General features: G+C 40.6%; 1 protein-coding gene across 2 annotated transcripts in view; it reads right to left on the reverse strand.

The window, feature by feature from the left end:
• LOC120812437 (serine/threonine-protein kinase WNK1-like) overlaps window positions 1–24,944 on the reverse strand; it is a 51,286-nt gene that overhangs the window by 10,121 nt on the left and 16,221 nt on the right. The window contains exons 3-13 of one of the 2 annotated variants that reach the window (XM_040168374.2): window positions 6,566–6,738; window positions 6,090–6,310; window positions 4,369–4,526; window positions 3,595–3,683; window positions 3,288–3,507; window positions 3,045–3,146; window positions 2,533–2,896; window positions 2,239–2,408; window positions 1,954–2,031; window positions 1,553–1,588; window positions 1,076–1,216 (exon numbers count right to left, since the gene is read on the reverse strand). In XM_040168374.2, the coding sequence (XP_040024308.2) occupies window positions 1,076–1,216; window positions 1,553–1,588; window positions 1,954–2,031; window positions 2,239–2,408; window positions 2,533–2,896; window positions 3,045–3,146; window positions 3,288–3,507; window positions 3,595–3,683; window positions 4,369–4,526; window positions 6,090–6,310; window positions 6,566–6,738 (1,752 nt within the window). The remainder of the gene's footprint in view (window positions 1–1,075; window positions 1,217–1,552; window positions 1,589–1,953; window positions 2,032–2,238; window positions 2,409–2,532; window positions 2,897–3,044; window positions 3,147–3,287; window positions 3,508–3,594; window positions 3,684–4,368; window positions 4,527–6,089; window positions 6,311–6,565; window positions 6,739–24,944) is intronic. The other variant, XM_040168376.2, reaches the window with a different exon arrangement.

Here is a 24,944-nt window from a genome sequence, read left to right on the forward strand (position 1 = left end):
ATCTTGTCGAATCGCACTGCATCGCAATAGGGGTGAATCGTATCGTATCGCATTAGTAGCTTTTATGTATCTTTAATGTATCGGATCGTTGGCAGTGCATCGAGATGTGTATCGCATCGTCCTCAGTGATGGAGATGCACATCCCTAATATATATATATATATATATATATATATATATATATATATATGTATATGTGTGTATATATATATATATATATATATATATATATATATTCATTCATCAGACCATCCACCAGGTGGCGCCGTTTTGCTTACTGAGACATGATTGGCGTAAAAGAAGTGAAGCCATTATTCACCTCACAGACAGAATGTAAATGTTGCTGTATAATGGGGTTTTCATATAATTTCCTTCACATTGTGCAAATTCGTCTCTGCTGTGCTTTTTTGTTAGTTGGTTACGTTTGTACAGGAAACTGCAGTTGTATCATTTCCAGTTATATTATAACACTGTGACCTACTTCTCCGTGATAAAATTAGTGTATTCTTACTCACTTATTAATTTCTACTTCTTATTATTACTATTACAGGGACATGGGTTCATTGTAGGTATTGTTTTTCAGTTAAGTAAAACCTTCATTATTAACACATCACTGTTTATCATAAATCTATAAGACAATACATAAAATATTAAGGAACAGGAACTGTGTAAGGAGATGTGAACCAAATGCCTCACATCCGAGCCACCAGCACCAATCAAAAGAGCGTTTGTGCTCTGTAGAGTACCTGCAGCACCGAGAGGCATGAGGCCTGATAGAGGAAGTATAGGTGCTCTGCGTTGAGTGGAGGCGACAGAATAGGGCTTGGGTCATTGGCCCAAGACTAAGAATCATGCAGGAGTGAGCAGCATGCAGTCAGGAAGAATGGCAGAAGAAAGGAGACAGCCATCGTAATGACAGACGTTTGTCCAGAGAAAAGAAAAGAAAAAATATTTAGATGAGACACAAACGTTAAATTAGAAAAGCATGAAACACAATGTGGTGAAGCATGACGCCAGTGTATGTAGGTGGATGTGTGTGTGTGTGTTAGGAGGAGCAGGGGAAGTCTATGTGTCACCTGTATCTGCTGAGCTCCAGTCTGCGCCTGTGGTGGAGCGCCGCTCTGGAGAAGAGGGCCGCTGTCCGGCTGCTGCGGCGGCGCCGGCTGAGGGGGAGACGATTGTGAGGATGAAGGCAGCATCACCTGCTGGTTGGGATTCTGTGAGAATGGAAGGGACAGAAAGGGGAAATCTTTTTATAGTTTCACTTTGGCTCCACTGCAAACCCAGATGCACTTACCTGTCGCACAACATGGCTGCAATACTCATTGATCTATTTCAGAGACCTCTAACGTGCACGTCAGTCCACACATGCACGTTTCTGAAAAGTATTTGATGTAATATTCTTTGTCTGGAACCCAATCACGTTTCCATTTACGATGATCAAGTCCAAACTTACCAAATATCCTTGAAAATGTCTATTCTATTCTATATTCTTTTATTTTCATGTGGGTGTAATTTCAAGCGATAAAGGAAAGTGGGACATTTTTATCTACCTGAGGGGGAAGCGTTGGTTGGTAGTAAACTCCATACTATAAGAAACCAAACATAACAAAATGGGTGAGAGTAGGAAACTGGAGGAGGAAAAAGGAAACCTAAAGAAAAATATAACGACACTGGTGAACTCTGGATTCAGAAAACCGAGCTGCTTTCAAAGCAGCAGCAGCAGAGAATACAAGCTTCACGTTAGCTCAACTGCCTCTGAAAACAATACAGTGCTTTTGCTGACCTTAAGTGGTTGAAGTTCACATTTGTTGCAGCGATACTGGAGTGTACTTACGCTGTGCTCAGTACGACCTGGCACTATTAACTTTGTTGTTGACTTTGAACCATGGTTTAACCAAGTGAGGTTTAAGTTACTCTTTGAAGACTTAACGACACGCCGTGCAGCATTTACCTGTGCAGTCGTCCCTGGAACAGGCTGTCCGCCGGGTGCAACAGGACCAACATTAGACTGGACACCTTGCAGCTGAACCTTGTGCACCACAGAAAGAGAACAACAGCTTGTGGTGAAAAAGAACGCAGACATTTAGATGATCACATCCCAAGACCAAAGAATAGGTCAAAGGGTAAGGGTCTATAGTCTGTAAATTTAAAAAACTTGATTCTAATTATATAGGCAATGCCGTGCCATGATTATCTTCGGCACACAAGATTTTGTCCCATTGTCGACTGGACTCACCGCTGACAACTGCTGCTGTTGCATTTGGTCACTTTGTGTCTGAGGGAGTGAAGCTTGGGGCTGGAGGTGCTGCCTCGGAGGGGAGGATATGTAGGATATTCCAGGCTGAGGAGGCTGGACTTCAGGACGGATGCTGGAACCTGGTAGTTTGTCTCCCATGTGAATGGCGGCTGTATGAGGTGGACGAGAGGTTCAATGTATGAAAATACTCAAAAGCTTATCTTTAACGACAGGATCCTATTGTCGCTCAGTGAGCTCCAGGTGTAGTTAGCCAAAACCATCTTTGATACACACCTCCTCCAGAGTGCTGTAGTTGCTGGTCCATCTCAGACTCCTCTGACTCTGGCAGGATGGTGGTCCCAGTCTGAGCCTGTCCTGGGACTGCCACTGGGACTTGCCCAGTTGACTGAGGGATGTACGGAACGCCCTGTGCCATACCGGCCAGTTGGGTTGATTGGGGAGTGCTGTAGATGGAGCCCTGAAGGCCCTGCTGAGATGCAGGTTGGGTTGACAGATGCGGAGTAGCATAAGCAGCGGGCTGTGTCGCTGGCTGGGACTGAGGCACCTCCGGGCCCGGCTGCTGGGCCGCTGGCTGTGCTGGAAGTAACGGACCCTGCTGTTCTTCTTCCAGCCTTCTCTTATCCTGATCTTCTCGAACCTTCAAGACAAAAAGATTTTAGAAATCACTAGAAAGGACTGATTGACAACATGCCGACACCACAGGTACATTACACCATAGGACTAAGATTCCCACAAAACACTTCAGAATAATAACATGAGATTCAAGAGGCAGAGCGTCGACCCACCTGCTGCCGTTGTGCTCTTTTGCGACTGATCAAAGACACTCTGTCCTTTATTGCCTTTGCAATGGTCTTGTGGTCACCATCACACACATAACCAGACTCAACCTAAAAAAACAAGGGACATGGCATGACATTTAAACAATGAACCTTTCAAACAACAACAAAAAAGGTTCTCTTGTACAGTGTTAATAGGTTTTTGAAATAAAAAAATAAAAAAGACTGATTCAACAATAAAGTGAAATTCACCATTTCTTGAGCCACGTCCTCAGGGACATCTTTGCTGAGGTCAAAAGAAAACTCAATAGCTTCGTTGTCTTTGTACTTCCCCTTAAGTTTTTTGACATCCTCAATTCGCAGCCACAGCTTAATAGCCACCATCTCTCCGTCGTCTTCTTCTGCCAACTCCACCCGCACCCCTGTGTCCTCCTGGAAGAAGGCGTGGTTCAGGAGGTCTTTGATCGAGTACCTAAACAAAAAGGAGACGAGCGGTCAGCAAAGTTTTCCTGGAGACCTCGGCTACCGTAAACCTGCTAGATGCGCTCGGTTTAACGACCTCTCGTCCTTGTTCTGGCGGATACATCCCTCGATGATCTCCTTCACTTCAGGAATGGCCACCTTGTCGAAGCTGCCTGGCTTCACCCCCTACAGGAAACACAGAATCCTGAATGAGAATGGTTCTACTAGTCATACAACCTTTTCTTTTCACCTGGTGTTCTTCTTCAGCTCAGAGCCTCTACCTTAGTAACACAAAACCATTTCTCATAGACTAGATTACTTGGATCTTTTCACTAACTTCCTCTTTCAATTGTGTTTACGAGAATGAATCTCAAAAGCCAGGAAGTATGTCAACGGTAGACAATGGGCAAAGAGAAAGAAATGCTTCCTAGAGGCTGGTGTGTACAATTTACAGAATGTCAGGTGAGGGCTGATGAGAAGAGTTGATCAATTATCTTCAGAAAACAGCATGGTGCCAAAGAGAAATGGAGGGCTGGCTGATCAGCTGAGCATAACGACAGCACAGGAAGGACGACACTACCTAAATGTAGGCGTAATCCCGCGATACCAAAGCTGAGTCAACCGTGCTCAAGCAGAGGGACAAGTTAAACAACACGTTTCTCCAGGACGTCGTCTAAGTTTACGCGTTCTTCAAATGGAGCAATAGAAAAGATTGGGGAGATGCAGGAATGTAACTCAAACAGTACAAGATAGAAATGTAATGTAAGCTTGATAAAGGGGTGTTCTTTCCAGAATCGGACGCTAGCCTTCTTGGCACATAGGAAGAGGTGAAGGCAGAGGGGTGGCATGGAGTGTTGAAAAAAAGACTTACGCTGGTGACTCTGCGGTAGATCTGTGCAGCGTTCTGGCACTCTGAGTAAGGGTACTCTGAGGTGGCCATCTCCAGCATGCACATTCCAAAGGCATACACATCCACTGACTCGTCGTACTTCTCCTCATACATCTCAGGCGCCATGAACTCAGGGGTACCTTAAATCAAAACAACTATTCAGAACTCTCCAACTCCCTTACTGATTGAGCGGGCTTCTCACAGCCCATTGCCCCTCTGCTCCTCCAACCCGTGAGGGGTTGAGGAAGAGGAGGACGAGAGGAGTGACCAGCCTGTTGACAGCTCCCGGAGCAGAACCTGTGAGGTGAAAGTCGGAAGAGAGAAGAAAAGAAAAAAAGGGGGAGGAAAGTAAAAAAAGAGACAGAAAACAAAAAAGGAAGGAGAGGCTGGGCTCAGTTAGAATGCAGAGAAGAAAGCACGTGTTTGTCTGTGTAAGACCGCAGCATGTTGGGATACGAACAGGAGGCCGAGGTAGCCAATGTGCAGAACACACGTGTTGTAGCCAAACTCAGGTTCTCCAGGGCAGAGTACAGTGTAGTTTTAAAAAAAAGGGATCTCAATGACGTCTGCAAAGGAAATAGGCCTCACTATGGAAACAGCTTTTGTCAAGACTTTACCGTTCAACCACATGGTCTTTTATAGAACACTCACCTTCTGGAGTCGGACTTACCATCTCTTCTTCTCTACTGCAGGAGGAAATGGTTATGGTCAAGGCTGAGAGAAGCCGATCCCATAGCTAGCTACCGTGCTCAGCGGTGTGTCTTTGCACATTGGCCCTGTTCTACTAATTGATTCGTTTTACATTTAATCTCTGGTCTTACACAGAAAAACGGGTTATTTGAATGTAATTGTTTTTATATTGATGTGTGTTACAGCACACTTACCAGGCCCATTAAAGTTCATACTTACTCAATGACCAGCAGTACCCTATTCATTCCAAACAGCAAAATGGGTCACAGCTGAGGCTAGAGCCTACATTTTAAAAACATACCCAAGAATGTGAAAGTAAAAGTAAAATAAGACAAAAACCAAAGGCAAAAGGCTGACAGAGAAAGAGTTGGCAGAGCCTCCTGGACACAAAGACGGATCAAAAAGATTCTGCAGCCCTGCAAAATTTTAAAAGATAGTAAGAGACAAATACTAGAAAGAAAAAAAACCTGTTGAGGCAAACCCATAGAAAAGAGTCGTTAAATATTATAAATATAACTGGCAAACAGACCACATATTTCCAAACCACAGAACAAAGACAGGTCTAAGACAGAAGCAAAGGCCATACCTTAAGCAATGGCCAGGTCAGCCTGCAAGAAGGCATGAAAACTATTATAATATTAATATTTAACAATATGAGAAATGTTAGGCGCTACTTACATTCAGTAGTTGCCTGGGAAAAAAAGAAAACCTTTTTTTCGAGAAACATTCTGTACAATGACCAAACTTGATGGAATCACTGTGCAAAAGAGAGAAAGCCTTGTGGTTATCTGCCTAAGATCACCACAGAGTTCGGGCCTCCATTTGAGCTGTGGTTTGAGAGACAGCTGAAATGCTGTGGTCTGTTTTTGAACCACATTGTGAGAAGAACAAGCCAAAGCAAGATACCCTCTCTGAAACACCATCATCTCCAATACAAACACACTACGACCTCAGAAAAGGTGCTGCCCCTCAGCGGAAGGGACCACAAGGTGGAAATGACTGCGGAGTCGTACCTATAACACTCTTGGCAAAGGATGCTCGCTTGAGCGTAGCCAGTCCCAAGTCTCCAATCTTGACGGATCCTGTTGGGCCTGTGATGAAAATATTGTCGCACTTGAGGTCCCTGTGGATGATGGGGGGAGCCCGAGTGTGGAGGAAGTGGAGCCCTTTGAGGATTTGTCTACACCAGCTTCGTAGCACTTTGATTTTCATCACCTTGAACCGTTTCAGATATCTACAAGAAAAAAAGATCATCATTTTTGTCTGGTGAGGAACACAGAAATAACAATGCATTGTACGGAAAAATATATTTGTTTGACAATTTCCTAATTATATTACCAGTTCATGCAACGTTTAGCAAATGCTGCTTTCTGACACAAGACAAAAAAGTGAAAATATTTACAATCAATAGTCAGGATGAGGTTTTTTTTTTTTTCATCAAAATAGTGAAACTATGAGTTCTATATTAATGTGTTTGTTTGTGACTCACGTTTTGAGTGTGCCAGAAGTCATGAGTTCAGTGACCAGAACAATGCACTTCCTGCCTTTGGAGGGTCCCTCCCAGGAGTCGTAAAAGCGGACAATGTTGGGATGCTGTAGTCCTTTTAACATCCCTGCCTCCTCCTTAAAGCGCTGCCGCTCGGTTTTTGACAGCTTACGGTCCTGCACGAGACAGAGAGGATCTACTTTAAGAATGCCACACATCAAAGAGGGCAGCGCGATTAGAAATATACAGATTAATTTGGATTGATGACTATTTTTACTAATGCATCAATGACTAAACATTAGTCTGTATATACACTTATTGGCACCTTCAATACAAAATGCAAAGTAAAGCTTAAACCAAGACAATTCTGTACTCTTAACAAATAAATGGTCAAATGTTTGGCATCTGATGAGTTTGTCAATTAATCCCAGCAAAATGAATGCAAAGCTGAAAGCCCCGTCTTTCCAATTGATTTCAACCTACCAGAAACCGATCGATGTGCAAATAAAGATTAGCAGGAAGGCATGTAATAAAGGTCTACGTATAAAATGATAATTTAAAAAAAGATCAGGACTGTGTACAACGGTGCGTCTCAAATTGAATGAGTAATTAGTATGACCTACATTAACGTCATGCACGACTATAGAGCAGCGAGTCCATGAAAGTTGGACAAGCTCAGTGTAAACCCCCTCCCTCCCCCGAGGACATGGTCAGGCTGTCCACTAAATTCAGCAAAATTGTGAATGGAGAGGGAAAGGAAAACGTCCAGGGGAGTGACATCACAAAAAAAGCATAAATTAAATTGCTAGAGTAGTTTATGGTTGAATTCTTTCAATATTAACAATATAGGGAAACGTAAGTTGACAAGTAGGCACAAGAGAGAACAATGAATCAGGGACGTCAACGGAAGGGGCGAGTAATGGAGGTTCCACAGTGTACTTGGCCTACTTTGCTGAGTAGTTAACTGTTTGTGTAATAAAGCACAATACATCCACAGCAGCTTCCATAACCTTGGAGCTCCTAGCGTAACCTCAGCAGCCTCCTCCACAAATACTCAAATACGGTATTAATGGCAGCAAGTCGACCGGAGACAAACCGCCCAATTGATGACTCAACTGAAATGTACGAGTCCAAACAATGAACTGTAGAGAATGCGGACGTGCACACTGTGACGTCACCCGTAGGTTCTTGAAGAGCCCTCGTGGAGCGCGAGGAGGAAACGTGTCGCATAGCTCTGTTAAAAGCATGCATGACAAAAATGAATAGGAAAGGCAAACCGCAAAAATGATCTTCTGGGCACATTTGCTTGACAAACAGGTGTCTCTCTGCATCAGCTGAGGCTGCTGTGTCTCGCTTATCCCACCTGAGCCCCAGTTACTCTTCAATCCATAAAACCATTCAATTATGTAGCTTGAAAAACTTGGTTGAGATGGTTTGACTGTAAAACCTCCCAGAAGACGTGGCCTTGGAGCACTACTTTGACCATTTTGAGGGAGCGGCTCAAAGCGTCTATTAATCAGCGAACCTGAAGCGTCTCTCAGAGGACACCAGCAGCCGCAGTCGAATCAGAGCGGCATGCGAGAGAGGGAGAAGGCATGATGAGTCAGCTCGCTAAACAGCTGCGCTGCCACCGCTAGCAGCTGGGAAAGACTGCCCTTATGGACTCTGAACACGAAGAAGCAAGAGAATGTGCTTGGGAGAGACAAAGAGCAAATGCTTAATTTCATGGAATACTATACAGAACGAGAACGCTGCAGAATTTATTTTTTATTTTTTAAACGGGTTAAAACATTTAATTGTTTTAATATATAAAGTGTGTTTTAATATAGAGTGTAATGCACAACATGTAGCCACCTTTACAGAAGCCCTGTAAGCATTTAAAAAATGTGCACACCTCCGTAACCCGGGGTTTCCAGCCAATGGGAATCAGATCTAATGGCAGGTAACTACAAAGCTGCTTCTAAGCATCATAAATAAATTAACAATGCTAAAAATAGAGGGGGGAAAAACAGCCTGTGATCATGCCACGGGCTGCTCTGTCAGGTTTCTGTTCTGAGCCTGACACCGAGGGCTACATGAAGCCTCGGGATCACATGGGCTGAGCTCTGGGTAACAGCTGATGGGCCTGAAAGCCAAGAGGGCGTGTTAAAACTGTTCCAACCTAAATGTCGCTGAGTCATTGCATTGAGGGCAGCCTGCGTTTATGACGTTTTTAGACCTGTGACTCATGCGAATGAGGGCAAAGATCACAGTGACTTTCAGCCAAAACTGTCAGCAGATGACAACACGATGCGTCCAAGCCATTTCACAACCTGTATGACTACTCATCTACTCTGAATGTGGAAGAAGAAAAGGAAACTGGGGCAACCACTTCAATACACAGCAAAAGAAGGTGCGAGTTCAAACGGCACAAAAAAAACTACCATTACCAACGAGGAAGTTATTGGAATCTGATTTGATAACCATCGATAACTACTTATTTTGCGCTGTGATTTTGTGGGAATCAGACTATTTAATGAATAAGTATTTATGTTCAAAGCAAGGTGCTTCCAACGGTCATTATTTGGAAAAGGCCTAGATGATGATGATATACACACATGTATATGTATGCTCGTTATAATCTATGTAACTGTGAGCCACTTATGATCGTCATTCGAGATGTCCAAACCTTATTGCGAGATGATCGCTTAAATTCACTTCAGAACTTGTTTTGCAATGACAGGAAAGGAACCTGTTGGTCCAATGAATCTAGACTAAAAGACAAATTGATCCTGTTCAGACAAGCCAGCACAGTGGCTGATCATTTTTGCCCACGTGTCAATGCACGGGACGAACTATCCTATTTCCTGCGGTATTAATGCCATCAGCATTCAGATAATGTCTCAAAATGAAAGCGTTTAAGTATTACTGCTTATTTACCTCCTGCTCTATTATTTCCTAATCCTAAATCTGTTGCAGCCGACATATAGAAATAAGCAATGGATATTCATTATGGCTTCCCCAATGACTGCCAATCATGAAGGGTAATAACAGACAAATCACTGTGCTTAGCTACTACTGAACGTCCCTCCCAGCAGATGAAAAAGCGGCTCACGTAGGTTCTACGGGGAGAGTGAGACTGCAGTGGGAGGAGGTGGGGAGGAACAGAGTGGAAGATGACAGGGTTGAAGAGGGATGAGTGAGCAAGAAAGGGGAGGCTCCTAAATCTATTTATTTTCTTCCCCTCGACTTCCTCTCTGCGGTGACCTACTTTTTGTTCAGGCACGCCTGCGACTTGGGAGCAAATAAAAAAAAAAATGTGTGGCTGATTAAGGTTGGACGCCAAGACATACTTTGACAATTGTCAAGGCACGGTGGGAGATAAGACGGAGTCGATCGTTTGGTCAATAAACTCTTCAGAGAGAAGTATCTCCAACTAGTAAAGAACCTCTCACAACATTTGGCACCAAATTTACCCACGTGGAACAATTCAGGTCACGACCACCACACCAATCACAGAAAGATATTATGTGAAGATTAGACAATGTCATGAGGAGAAACCTTCTGGCTGACACCAGTCCCAGTGAGCCAATGAGGCGTATGGCCGATTCCATCGCATCATTGATTGTGGCATCAAGAAAAAAAAAACAAATAAGCAATTTTACTTGATGAGTCTGTACCAATTGCCTGAACAGTGCCGAAACAATTCTGATTTAGACTAAGGTTGTATTGTTCATGAAACCACAGTAGAAATGTGTCAATATACTTGACACCTTTCTACTCAAAGAACATGATACTTTTCCACTAAATATACCATTGGGATACATGGGGGGATGGAACCCACAGCACAGTCATGGGAGGGATTTAAAAAAGAAAATGTGAGGGGGGATTTCAGCTTGTGTAGCTGAACCGTTTTCTAGAACTGAAATTCAAGTTGACGTATAAACTATATGAAAAGAGAGCATTAGGTTTCTCCAGAACTTTCAATGCGTAACAACCAAAGTTGACAATCAACTGTAAAACATTTCTATTAATCCGCTCTTTAAGTCACAGTTGACTCTAATCTGTAATCTTTTTTTTTTTTGTCAGTCTGAAAAATATTCAACTTTCAATCAGTAACTAAACCGACACACAATCATACATCTCTTAAGCAACCCGGCTCTGGTGACCTGTGAGCTTCTCTTGTTGTTAGTTATGGCCACGAACACTAAACAATCAATAGTATCAAGAAACAGCATCTCACATTTACATATAATTTATATGCGCACACATGCACACAAATGTGGAGCAGTTAAAAGGGCAGTGGGGGGACTTGACAGGCCGGCCTGCTGCACTTCATACAGGAGATTCCTCCGTCAGGAATGTGACCCATTTTACATTAACACCAGCATTGGGAGCAGGAATGCACGGAGCATGCCGCCTGATCCGGTTTTAGTGAGGGGGAGGGGCGGGTGTCTGTAATCTGCACATTTTTTTGAAACCAGTGTGCATGTGCTTCCATGTAAGGCCTCTCATGACGGGGTGAAAATGTGACATTTGTGCGGTGAACGAGGTCAAATATACCTACGGGCCATGTTTCTGACTTAAAAAAAGGAACAGACAGTCAAGCTACCATTTTTAGCTTAATAACTATCTGTTGGTCAGCAGATTAAAAGCAAGATGATGAATTATCTTAAACAGGACCAGTGTATTTATATATATTTAATAAAATCAAATAGGGTCAACAATTAGTAAATGGGAAGTAAATTAAGGCTCATAGAATGATTTAGGAAAAAGTGCAAAACTGCTCATGATTTTGAAAAAGTTTAAGTGAAATATTACTGATGTTGCTGCAATTGGGATGGGAAATAAGTTTTACTGACACGTCACATCAAGATGTGTATCAATAAAAATACATTTTATCCGATTTCCTCTCACAAGGTAAAAACACAACATGGAGACTACTTCTGACTAGGATTATAGTCAAAGATAATTTGGGGATTTACCTGAAGGTTCTTTTAAAACCATAGCTGTACAAGGCTTGATAAGTCTGGGTAATTTGCTTGTGTGTTACGGTGGGGTTAACTTTAATTACTTGAACTGTTCAGACTAACGAGTGGTCACACTACCAGATCCAGAGAATGACTGTGAGAGCGAGGAAGAGGGCCAGGGCCAGGCACCACTGAAACACTGCACCTCACAGAACGTGTGTTAGCCACATTAGGAGCAGGGGCGCCGTTGGGGATGTATCTTTATGTTTTGGTTAATGCAAGTAAGGATTTTTGTTACTTGTTGGTTTTGGCATAGTCTTCCTTCTGAAGGCCTCCTTTTGTTCTATTCGGTTTTTGATTTACACGGCACCCCCGGCCCCTTCCCTCAGTTCGTACGCTCTTGTGTTTGTTTCTTGACTCCAAGAATAAATATTCTTTTTCACCCAACAAAAAAGTCTGGGTTTATGTATGCGTCCGTCTCCCCCTAGCGACTGGACGTAACATAAGGCAGAGAGAAAGACAAACTAGAAAATGCATTTCCTGCTGAAAATGCGTTGGAATGCAAAAAGGTGAAATGAACTTGAGAAAATTTCTGAAATTACAGAAAGTTGAAGTGAATTTTAATACATTTGCTGAAATTACAGATATTAGAAAAGCTGAAATATACAGAAATGGGAGAAGCTGAAAGGAATTTCAATAGATTTGCTGAAAAAGCAGAAATGAAAACAGCTGAAATGAATTTGAAAATTTGCAAAAAACCCAGAAATGAATAGTTAAACATTGCTGTTAATACAGGCATAATAAAAGCTGAAATTATTTGAAAGAACTGCTGAAAATACAGAAATGGGAGATGCTGAATTTCAATAGATTTTCTAAAAAATACAGAAGTCGCAGGAGCTTAAATGAATTTTTAAAAATACAGAAATGACAAAAGCTGAGATGAATAAAAAGAGGTTTTAAATTGTTTGTAGTAATATTAGTAGTAGTATTAGTTATATTTGTAATTGTTGTATTAGTAGTACTAGCAGTAGAAGTAGTAATAGTAGGTTACGTATCAATAGCAGTAGAAACAGCTGGAATACTAATATTATTAGTCATAGTATTTGTAGTAACATTAGTACTAATTGTAGTATTAATACCAGTAGAAATACTAGAAATACTTTTCCCTAGTCGTGTCAGTTGCAGAGTCACTACTAGAAGTATTTTAGTACTACTACTAGGAGTAATTTTAATAGCAGTAGAAATACTAGTAGAAGTAGTGATAGCAATAGTATTATTTGTAGTAATACTACTAGTTGTAGTAGTAAATTTAGTAGTTGTTGAAGTATTAATAGCAGTAGAAATGCCGGTAGTATTATGTCTGCATGAGTCAGTGCCACAAAGGCCATCAAAGACAGCCTAGCTAGCTATCTAAAGACATGAGAGATTTTCACTGGCTGTTTTAGCCACTCTTCAGCCGCTTGGTACTGTTAGTGATTGTGCAATGTTAGCTAACGCCATGTTAGCGCTATGTTAGCCAGCGCCACGTTCCCTCCCACGTAGGCCTGTGTGTTTGTCAGACTACGTAGGGGAGGGAGAGTGAGTGCTGCCGCGCTGTTTTAGCCACTTGTAAGCCGTTTGGTACTAGTGATGGGAATTACGGCTCTTTTTGGAGAACCGGCTCTTTTGGCTCGGCTCACTAAAAAGAGCCAGCTCTTTTGGCTCCCAAATGGCTCTTCTTTTTTTGGTGCTTAAATTTATTTATCACCAACAATAATGTAAAAAATCATGTGCAATATGAATTACTAATGTAAAAAAAAACACTATATCAAATATGTATTATATAAATACACTTTTATTTATACACTCTACATAGTGATAAATAAATTAGAAAGTGCAAAAACAAATGTTTAACTATTTACAAATGAACTTAACTAACTTTTAACTATTTTAAACTTCAATTGCATCCACATCCAATCATTTTGGCCAGTTTTTCTTCAATTGTCTTCTGTCTTGCTGCGGTCATAGACTTTTGCAAAAATTGGCTCATAGAGCTCTGGGTTGTACTTTTAGGTGGTTGTGGTGGTGTACTAGACGATGCTGTAGACCAGCGATTCCCAAAGTGTGGGCCGCGAAGATACTGCAGGTGGGCCGCGAGAGGTCATTTACAATAAATAAATAGTTTTTTAATTTTCAATTTTTAAAAATTTGAAATTAATATCAATATTTATGATGCGGCACATTAGTTATGTGAAACATTAGTTGAAGCACAAACAATTTAAACAGACAGATTAATAAAACAATAAGGCTCTCGCTCGAAACGGCTGCTCTTGTCCGCTTGTTGTTGTTCACTAAAAGGGGCGCCCTCTTGCAGTATTAAAGTAAATTTTCCGCACTCCAAGGCGCACTTAAAAGGCTTTAATTTCCTCAAAAAACGTCAGTGCCTTATAATCCGGGGCGCCTTATATATGGATCAATTGGTTAATCGGTTGATCCATACTGGTTGTACACGGCGCTCAAGGAGCTCTGCCAAACATGCCAAAGCTCGTCTACGACGGCGAGATGCTGAGCGGCGCTCAAGCGCGTGAGATTTGGAGCGTGTTTCAGGGCGCGTCGGAGAAACACTAAAGGATGGACAGTTCTCATGTGCCTGTGCAGGTTGTTTGTGGAGCCAGCTCGATTGGGGTGGGGTGCGGAGATTTTAGTCTTGCAGACTCTACATTCTGCCTTAGGTCAATGTAATTGAAATGTGTCCAGATTTTGCTGGGTTTCCTGTTGAAACTCATTTTCTTAACTCTCTTTTTTTACATTTCCAGTCCGTTGCTCTCTTTCTCTCTTGTGACTCGCCTCCCTGTTTGTAGAGAGAGAGAGAAAACAAAAACAAAGCGGCTCCCCAATCAGGAGCCGGCTCCAGGCGTTCACGTCAAAGAGCCGGCTCACTACTAGCTAGCGCCGCGTTTGCTATCGCCATGTTCTCCCCACGTGAGCCTGCTTGTCTGTCAGACTCCGTAGGGAAGGGAGAGTGAGTGCTGGCACGAGCCTGTGTGGTCGTAATGGAGACGGCGCAGCTGCTGTTTTCGCGGGCTGATCACAGAGTAAACGGATTTTACCAAGAAACCACACCTCAAACAAATGACAACCAGCGCAAAACTATAACAGCTATCTAAAAAATACGCTGTTTGTGCGAGACCCAAGACTCTACCGAACGCAGGGAGGTATTATTTATTTCTGTCCGGTAAAAAATACGGCTCCTGACGAAGTTTACAAAACGTGTACCTTCTGGATTTTTTGAGAAATATGTCGGCAGATTTGTATTGGAGCCTATGGGGCTTTTAGCAGAGGTTGTGTGACTGTTGGTCTCCGTAGGCCAAAACTAAAGAACTCTGGGATTCCATGAACGCATTAATCCAATCAGCACAACCATGCCCTCATTAATCTGAAGAAATGAAGCCTCTAGAGTGTATACTTTGGCTGCAAGGACAGAAGTTCCATATTTTTTTAACCAGATTCTGGCGCTGCCTCACACTCTAGCCTTCGAGGTCCCCACTCTAGCAGACGCAATACACACTCATGTAAAAGTCAGAAACGGAGCGAAGAACTAGTGAAACATAATCAGTGATTATGAAAAAAGTAGAATAGATATCAACAAGCAGTTTTTTTCATAAAATAGTTGAGACTTGTGTCAACATTTGAAAGTTTAAATGGTGTCTGTAGCTGAAAGATTTGCAAAGCTGAAATATCTGAAAGTTGAAGAAGTTTAGGAGGATTTGAAAACAAACTCCATTTGAAAACCATGTTAAAATATTAATGATTATTGATTTATATAAATTCAAGCTTAAGAGGTAGAAAGCTGAAAAGTCATAGCCCGGAAGCCGGAAAGAAGCTGAAGATTTTAATATTTGAAGGATTTTAATAGCTGAAAGTGTGAAGGAGTTGAAAGGTGCCACGGAAGAAATAGAATAAGTCGGAAATAAAGATTCAAAGAACAATACTTGGAATGCTTAATGCATTCCAACAATAAAGATTCAAAGAACAATACTTGGAATGCTTAAAGCATTCCAACTAAATAAAGATTCGAAGAACAATACTTGGAATGCATAATGCATTCCAACAAATAAAGATTCGAAGAACAATACTTGGAATTCATCCTTAATGCATTCCAACAATAAGTTGAACTAGAAAAAGCATTTCCTGCTGAAAATGCGTTGGAATGCAAAAAGCTGAAAGCTGCACTGAATATTTAAAAATAGCTGAAAATACAGAAAGTTGAAGGGAATTTGAATACATCAGCTGAAATAAAAGATATTAGAAAAGCTGAAATTAATTTGAAATTGCTGAAAATACAGAAATGGGAGAAGCTGAAAGGAATTTCAATAGATTTGCTGAAAAAGCAGAAATGAAAAGAGCTGAAATAAATGTGAAATATTGCAAAAAAGAATACAGAAATTAATATTAAAACATTGCTGTTAATAGAGGCATAAGAAAAGCAGAAATTATTTTAAAGAACTGCTGAAAATACAGGAAGTGGGGAAGCTGAATTTCAATAGATTTTCTAAAAACAGAAGTTGCAGGAGCTTAAATTTGTTTAAAATTGTTTGTAGTAATATTAGTAGTAGTATTAGTTATAGTTGTAATTGTGGTATTAGTAGTACTAGCAGTAGAAGCAGTAATAGTAGGTTTAGTATCAACAGCAGTAGAAACAGCTGTAATACTATTAGCCATGGTAGTATTTGTAATAACATTAGTAGTAGTTGTAGTATTAATAGCAATAGAAATCCTAGTAGTATGGTAGTAGAAGTATCAGTTGTAGTGTAGAAGTACTAGTAATATTCGTAGTGGTTGTAGTAGTATTTAAAAGAGCAATACGTATTTCAACGAAACCGCTTCATGGTTAAGGTACAGATAATCATTGAGGCTTTTAGTTTGTAATGATGGAATTGGGTGAGGGGGGGGTTGGGAGACAGAATGTTTGTTGTTCAAACTAAGACGTTTTTAATTAATAGGCCTCATCACAAACATTACAGTAAAAATTCCCTCAATGGGGCTTTTATTTTGAAATTATTGGATTGGGTGGGGTGGGGGGGTGTAGATAGAGGTAGGGAGGGTGAGCGGGTGAGGAAGGGAGGGGTGGTGAGGAAGAGATAGAGGGAGAGAGAGGGAGAGAGGAGGAGAAATAGACAGACAGACTGACTGAGAGTGATTAACAGTGAGAAGAGGTCAGGGTGGAGGGGGGGCGAGTGTCTTTATCATATTGGTCTGTTGACAGAAAGCATAGCTGCGTCATGTGACTCCACTAATCAGGTCATAGGAGCAGCTGTGAGTCACAGACAGAGATCCTGCAGCGTGTGAGCGAGTAACCACGGCAACAACGCACCTGTGCTCATTAACGAGCTGCTGCAAAAAGGCAGAGACATGGCAGCAAGTTACACAGAATCCACACCTCAAACAAATGAGAACCAGCGCAAGACTATAACAGCTATCTAAAAAATACGGTGTTTTGACGAGACCCAAGACTCTACCGAACGCATGGATGTTTGTTTTATGTCTGCCCGGTAATAAATACGGCTCCTATGGCCGTCGACAAAACGTGTACCTTCTGGATTTTTGTGAGAAATATGTCGGCAGATTTGTATTGGAGCCTATGGGGCTTTTGGCAGAGGTTGTGTCACTCTAACACTCCTTGCGCCAAAACTAAAGAACTCTGGGATTCCATGAACGCATTAATCCAATCAGCACAACCATGCCCTCATTAATCTGAAGAAATGAAGCCTCTAGAGTGTATACTTTGGCTGCAAGGACAGAAGTTCCATATTTTTTAAACCAGATTTTCGCGCTGCCTTACACTCTAGCCCTCGAGGTCCCCACTCTGGCAGACGCAATACACACTCATGTAAAAGTCAGAAACGGAGCGAAGAACTAGTGAAACATAATCAGTGATTATGAAAAAAGTACAATAGATATCAAGAAGCAGTTTTTTTCATAAAATAGTTGAGACTGGTGTGAACATTTGAGAGTTGAAATGGTGTCTGTAGCTGAAAGATTTGCGAAGCTGAAAAATCTGAAAGTTGAAGAAGTTGAAGAGGATTTGAAAAGCAAACTCCATTTGAAAACCATGTTAAAATATTAACGATTATTGATTTATATAAATTCAAGCTTAAGAGGTAGAAAGCTGAAAAGTCATAGCCCGGAAGCCGGAAAGAAGCTGAACATTTTAATATTTGAAGGATTTTAATAGCTGAAAGTGTGAAGGAGTTGAAAGGTGCCACGGAAGAAATAGAAGAACTAAAAAAGGCATTTCCTGCTGAAAATGCGTTGGAATGCAAAAAGCTGAAAGCTGCACTGAATATTTAAAAATAGCTGAAAATACAGAAAGTTGAAGGGAATTTGAATACATTTGCTGAAATGACAGATATTTGAAAAGCTGAAATTAATTTGAAATTGCTGAAAATACAGAAATGGGAGAAGCTGAAAGGAATTTCAATAGATTTGCTGAAAAAGCAGAAATGAAAACAGCTGAAATAAATGTGAAATATTGCAAAAAAGAAGTTGCAGGAGCTTAAATGAACTTTAAAAAGTACAGAAATGACAAAAGCTGAGATGAATAAAAAGAGGTTTAAAATTGTTTGTAGTAATGTTAGTTGTAATTTGGGTATTAGTACTAGCAGTAGAAGTCGGTTTAGTATCAATAGCAGTAGAAACAGCTGGAATACTGATACTATGAGCCATAGTAGTAATTTTAATAACATTAGTAGTAGTTGTATTAATAGCAGTAGAAATACTAGTAGTATGGTAGTAGAAGTATCAGTCGTAGTTCTACTAGGAGTACTAGTAATATTCGTAGTGGTTATAGTAGTATTTAAAAGAGCCATGCGTATTTCAACAAAACCGCTTCATGGTTAAGGTACAGATAATCATTGAGGCTTTTAGTTTGTAATGGTGGAATTGGGTGAGGGGGGGGGTGGGAGACAGAATGTTTGTTATTCAAACTAAGAAGTTTTTAATTAATAGGCCTCATCACTAACATTACAGTAAAAATTCCCTCCATGGGGCTTTTATTTTGAAATTATTGGATTGGGTGGGGTGAGGGGGTGTAGATAGAGGGAGGGTGAAGAAGGGAGGGATGGTGAGGAAGAGATAGAGGGAGAGAGAGAGAGGAGGAGAAATAGACAGACATACTGACTCACTGAGTGATTAACAGTGAGAAGAGGTCAGGGTGGAGGGGGAAGGGGGGGCTAGTGTCTTTATCATATTAGTCTGTTGACAGAAAGCATAGCTGCGTCATGTGACTCCACTAATCAGGTCATAGGAGCAGCTGTGAGTCACAGACAGATCCTGCAGCGTGTGTACGAGTAACCACGGCAACGGCGCACCTATTGGATTGGGTGGGGTGGGGGGGTGTAGATAGAGGGAGGGAGGGTGAGGAAGGGAATGGTGGTGAGGAAGAGATAGAGAGGGAGAGGGGAGGAGAATTAGACAGACTGACTGACTGAGAGTGATTAACAGTAAGTAGAGGTCAGGGTGGAGGGGGGAGGGGGGGCGAGTGTCTTTATCATATTGGTCTGTTGACAGAAAGCATAGCTGCGTCATGTGACTCCACTAATCAGGTCATAGGAGCAGCTGTGAGTCACAGACAGAGATCCTGCAGCGTGTGAGCGAGTAACCACGACAACGGCGCACGTGTGCTCATTAACGAGCTGCTGCAAAAGGCAGGGACATGGCAGCAAGTTACACAGAATCCACACCTCAAACAAATGAGAACCAGCGCAAAACTATAACAGCTATCTAAAAAATACGGCGTTTGTATGAGACCCAAGACTCTACCGAACGCGTGGATGTGCTTTTTATGTCTGTCCGGTAATAAATACGGCTCCTATGGCCGTTTACAAAACGTGTACCTTGTGGATTTTTGTGAGAAATATGTCGGCAGATTTGTATTGGAGCCTATGGGGCTTTTGGCAGAGTTTGTGTCACTCAAACACTCCTTGCGCCAAAACTAAAAAACTCTGGGATTCCATCAACACATTAATCCAATCAGCACAACCATACCCTCATTAATCTGAAGAAATGAAGCCTCTAGAGTGTATACTTTGGCTGCAAGGACAGAAGTTCCATACTTTTTTAACCAGATTTCTGCGCTGCTTCACCCTCTAGCCCGCGAGGTCCCCCTCTAGCAGACGCAATACACACTCATGTAAAAGTCAGAAACGGAGCGAAAAACTAGTGAAACATAATCAGTGATTATGAAAAAAGTACAATAGATATCAAGAAGCAGTTTTTTTCATAAAATAGTTGAGACTTGTGTGAACATTTGAGAGTTGAAATGGTGTCTGTAGCTGAAAGATTTGCGAAGCTGAAAAATCTGAAAGTTGAAGAAGTTGAAGAGGATTTGAAAAGCAAACTCCATTTGAAAACCATGTTAAAATATTAACGATTATTGATTTATATAAATTCAAGCTTAAGAGGTAGAAAGCTGAAAAGTCATAGCCCTCAAGCCAGAAAGAAGCTGAATATTTTAATATTTGAAGGATTTTAATAGCTGAAAGTGTGAAGGAGTTGAAAGGTGGCACGGAAGAAATAGAAGAAGAACTAGAAAAGGCATTTCCTGCTGAAAATGCGTTGGAATGCAAAAAGCTGAAAGCTGCACTGAATATTTGAAAATAGCTGAAAATACAGAAAGTTGAAGGGAATTTGAATACATTTGCTGAAAAGCTGAAATGAATTTGAAATTGCTGAAAATACAGAAATGGGAGAAGCTGAAAGGAATCAATAGATTTGCTGAAAAAGCAGAAATGAAAACAGCTGAAATAAATTTGAAATATTGCAAAAAAATACAGAAATGAATATTAAAAAATTGCTGTTGATAGAGGCATAAGAATAGCTGAAGTTATTTTAAAGAACTGCTGAAAATACAGGAAGTGGGGAAGCTGAATTTCAATAGATTTTCTAAAAACAGAAGTTGCAGGAGCTTAAATTTGTTTAAAATTGTTTGTAGTAATATTAGTAGTAGTATTAGTTATAATTGTGGTATTAGTAGTACTAGCAGTATAAGCAGTAATAGTAGGTTTAGTATCAATAGCAGTAGAAACAGCTGGAATACTATTAGCCATAGTAGTATTTGTAATAACATTAGTAGTAGTTGTAGCATTAATAGCAGTAGAAATACTAGTAGTATGGTAGTAGAAGTATCAGTTTTAGTGTAGAAGTACTAGTAATATTCGTAGTGGTTGTAGTAGTATTTGAAAGAGCAATACGTATTTCAACGAAACCGCTTCATGGTTAAGGTACAGATAATCATTGAGGCTTTTAGTTTGTAATGATGGAATTGGGTGAGGGGGGGTTGGGAGACAGAATGTTTGTTATTCAAACTAAGAAGTTTTTAATTAATAGGCCTCATCACAAACATTACAGTAAAAATTCCCTCCATGGGGCTTTTATTTTGAAATTATTGGATTAGGTGGGGTGGGGGGGTGTAGATAGAGGGAGGGAGGGTGAGAGGGTGAGGAAGGGAATGGTGGTGAGGAAGAGATAGAGAGGGAGAGGGGAGGAGAATTAGACAGACTGACTGACTGAGTGATTAACAGTGAGAAGAGGTCAGGGTGGAGGGGGGAGGGGGGCGAGTGTCTTTATCATATTGGTCTGTTGACAGAAAGCATAGCTGCGTCATGTGACTCCACTAATCAGGTCACAAGGAGCAGCTGTGAGTCACAGACAGATCCTGCAGCGTGTGAGTGCTCGTAACCACGACAACGGCGCACCTGTGATCATTAACGGCTGCAAAATGCAGAGACATGGCAGCGAGTTACACAGAATCCACACCTCAAACAAATGAGAACCAGCGCAAAACTATAACAGCTATCTAAAAAATACGGCGTTTGTATGAGACCCAAGACTCTACCGAACGCGTGGATGTGCTTTTTATGTCTGTCCGGTAATAAATACGGCTCATATGGCCGTTTACAAAACGTGTACCTTGTGGATTTTTGTGAGAAATATGTCGGCAGATTTGTATTGGAGCCTATGGGGCTTTTGGCAGAGGTTGTGTCACTCAAACACTCCTTGCGCCAAAACTAAAAAACTCTGGGATTCCATGAACACATTAATCCAATCAGCACAACCATACCCTCATTAATCTGAAGAAATGAAGCCTCTAGAGTGTATACTTTGGCTGCAAGGACAGAAGTTCCATATTTTTTTAACCAGATTCCTGCGATGCCCCACACTCTAGCCCGCGAGCTCTCCACTCTAGCAGACGCAATACACACTCATGTAAAAGTCAGAAACGGAGCGAAGAACTAGTGAAACATAATCAGTGATTATGAAAAAAGTACAATAGATATCAAGAAGCAGTTTTTTTCATAAAATAGTTGAGACTTGTGTGAACATTTGAGAGTTGAAAGGGTGTCTGTAGCTGAAAGATTTGCAAAGCTGAAAAATCTGAAAGTTGAAGAAGTTTAGGAGGATTTGAAAGCAAACTCCATTTGAAAACCATGTTAAAATATTAATGATTATTGATTTATATAAATTCAAGCATAAGAGGTAGAAAGCTGAAAAGTCATAGCCCTCAAGCCAGAAAGGAGCTGAACATTTTAATATTTGAACGGTTTTAATAGCTGAAAGTGTGAAGGAGTTGAAAGGTGGCGCGGAAGAAATAGAAGAAGTTGAAGATGAAGAAATAAAGATTCGAAGAACAATACTTGGAATGCATCGTTAATGCATTCCAACAATAATAACTAGAAAAGGCATTTCCTGCTGAAAATGCGTTGGAATGCAAAAAGCTGAACGCTGCACTGAATATTTAAAAATAGCTGAAAATACAGAAAGTTGAAGGGAATTTGAATACATTTGCTGAAAAGCTGAAATGAATTTGAAATTGCTGAAAATACAGAAATGGGAGAAGCTGAAAGGAATTTCAATAGATTTGCTGAAAAAGCAGAAATGAAAACAGCTGAAATACATTTGAAATATTGCAAAAAAATACAGAAATGAATATTAAAAAATTGCTGTTGATAGAGGCATAAGAATAGCTGAAATTATTTTAAAGAACTGCTGAAAATACAGGAAGTGGGGAAGCTGAATTTCAATAGATTTTCTAAAAACAGAAGTTGCAGGAGCTTAAATTTGTTTAAAATTGTTTGTAGTAATATTAGTAGTAGTATTAGTTATAATTGTGGTGTTAGTAGTACTAGCAGTATAAGCAGTAATGGTAGGTTTAGTATCAATAGCAGTAGAAACAGCTGGAATACTATTAGCCATAGTAGTATTTGTAATAACATTAGTAGTAGCTGTAGTATTAATAGCAGTAGAAATACTAGTAGTATGGTAGTAGAAATATCAGTTGTAGTACTTAGAAGTACGAGTAATATTCGTAGTGGGAGACAGAATGTTTGTTATTCACAGTTAAAAGTTTTTAATTAATAGGCCTCATCACAGACATTACAGTAAAAATTCCCTCCATGGGGCTTTTATTTTGAAATTATTGGATTGGGTGGGGTGGGGGGTGTAGATAGAGGGAGGGAGGGTGAGAGGGTGAGGAATGGAGGGGTTGTCAGGAAGAGATAGAGGGAGAGAGAGAGGAGGAGAAATAGACAGACAGACTGGCTGATTAACAGTGAGAAGAGGTCAGGGTGGAGGGGGGAGGGGGGCGAGTGTCTTTATCATATTGGTCTGTTGACAGAAAGCATAGCTGCGTCATGTGACTCCACTAATCAGGTCATAGGAGCAGCTGTGAGTCACAGACAGAGATCCTGCAGCATGTGAGTGCTCGTAACCACGACAACGGCGCACCTGTGCTCATTAACGAGCGGCTGCAAAACGCAGAGACATGGCAGCGAGTTACACAGAATCCACACCTCAAACAAATGAGAACCAGCGCAAAACTATAACAGCTATCTAAAAAATACGGCGTTTGTATGAGACCCAAGACTCTACCGAACGCGTGGATGTGTTTTTATGTCTGTCCGGTAATAAATACGGCTCCTATGGCCGTTGACAAAACGTGTACCTTGTGGATTTTTGTGAGAAATATGTCGGCAGATTTGTATTGGAGCCTATGGGGCTTTTGGCAGAGGTTGTGTCACTCAAACACTCCTTGCGCCAAAACTAAAAAACTCTGGGATTCCATGAACACATTAATCCAATCAGCACAACCATACCCTCATTAATCTGAAGAAATGAAGCCTCTAGAGTGTATACTTTGGCTGCAAGGACAGAAGTTCCATACTTTTTTAACCAGATTTCTGCGCTGCTTCAGCCTCTAGCCCGCGAGCTCTCCACTCTAGCAGACGCAATACACACTCATGTAAAAGTCAGAAACGGAGCGAAAAACTAGTGAAACATAATCAGTGATTATGAAAAAAGTACAATAGATATCAAGAAGCAGTTTTTTTCATAAAATAGTTGAGACTTGTGTGAACATTTGAGAGTTGAAATGGTGTCTGTAGCTGAAAGATTCGCGAAGCTGAAAAATCTGAAAGTTGAAGAAGTTTAAGGAGGATTTGAAAACAATCTCCATTTGAAAACCATGTTAAAATATTAATGATTATTGATTTATATAAATTCAAGCTTAAGAGGTAGAAAGCTGAAAAGTCATAGCCCCCAAGCCAGAAAGAAGCTGAACATTTTAATATTTGAATGGTTTTAATAGCTGAAAGTATGAAGGAGTTGAAAGGTGCGGCGGAAGAAATAGAGGAATAAGTCGGAATAAAGATTAGAAGAACAATACTTGGAATGCTTAAAGCGTTCCAACTAACTAGAAAAGGCATTTCCTGCTGAAAATGCGTTGGAATGCAAAAAGCTGAAAGCTGCACTGAATATTTAAAAATAGCTGAAAATACAGAAAGTTGAAGGGAATTTGAATACATTTGCTGAATATTTAAAAATAGCTGAAAATACAGAAAGTTGAAGGGAATTTGAGTACATTTGCTGAATATTTAAAAATAGCTGAAAATACAGAAAGTTGAAGGGAATTTGAATACATTTGCTGAAATAAAAGATATTAGAAAAGCTGAAATTAATTTGAAATAGCTGAAAATACAGAAATGGGAGAAGCTGAAAGGAATTTCAATAGATTTGCTGAAAAAGCAGAAATGAAAACAGCTGAAATAAATGTGAAATATTGCAAAACAGAAGTTGCAGGAGCTTAAATGAATTTTAAAAAGTACAGAAATAACAAAAGCTGAGATGAATAAAAAGAGGTTTAAAATTGTTTGTAGTAATGTTAGTCGTAATTTGGGTATTAGTACTAGCAGTAGAAGTCGGGTTAGTATCAATAGCAGTAGAAACAGCTGGAATACTGATACTATTAGCCATAGTAGTATTTGTAATAACATTAGTAGTAGTTGTAGTATTAATAGCAGTAGAAATACTAGCAGTATGGTAGTAGAAGTATCGGTTGTAGTACTAGAAGTACGAGTAATATTTGTAGTGGGAGACAGAATGTTTGTTATTCACACTTA

This window comes from Gasterosteus aculeatus, chromosome Y, assembly GCF_964276395.1.
Source record: "Gasterosteus aculeatus chromosome Y, fGasAcu3.hap1.1, whole genome shotgun sequence".
NCBI classification, from domain to species: Eukaryota; Metazoa; Chordata; class Actinopteri; order Perciformes; family Gasterosteidae; genus Gasterosteus; species Gasterosteus aculeatus.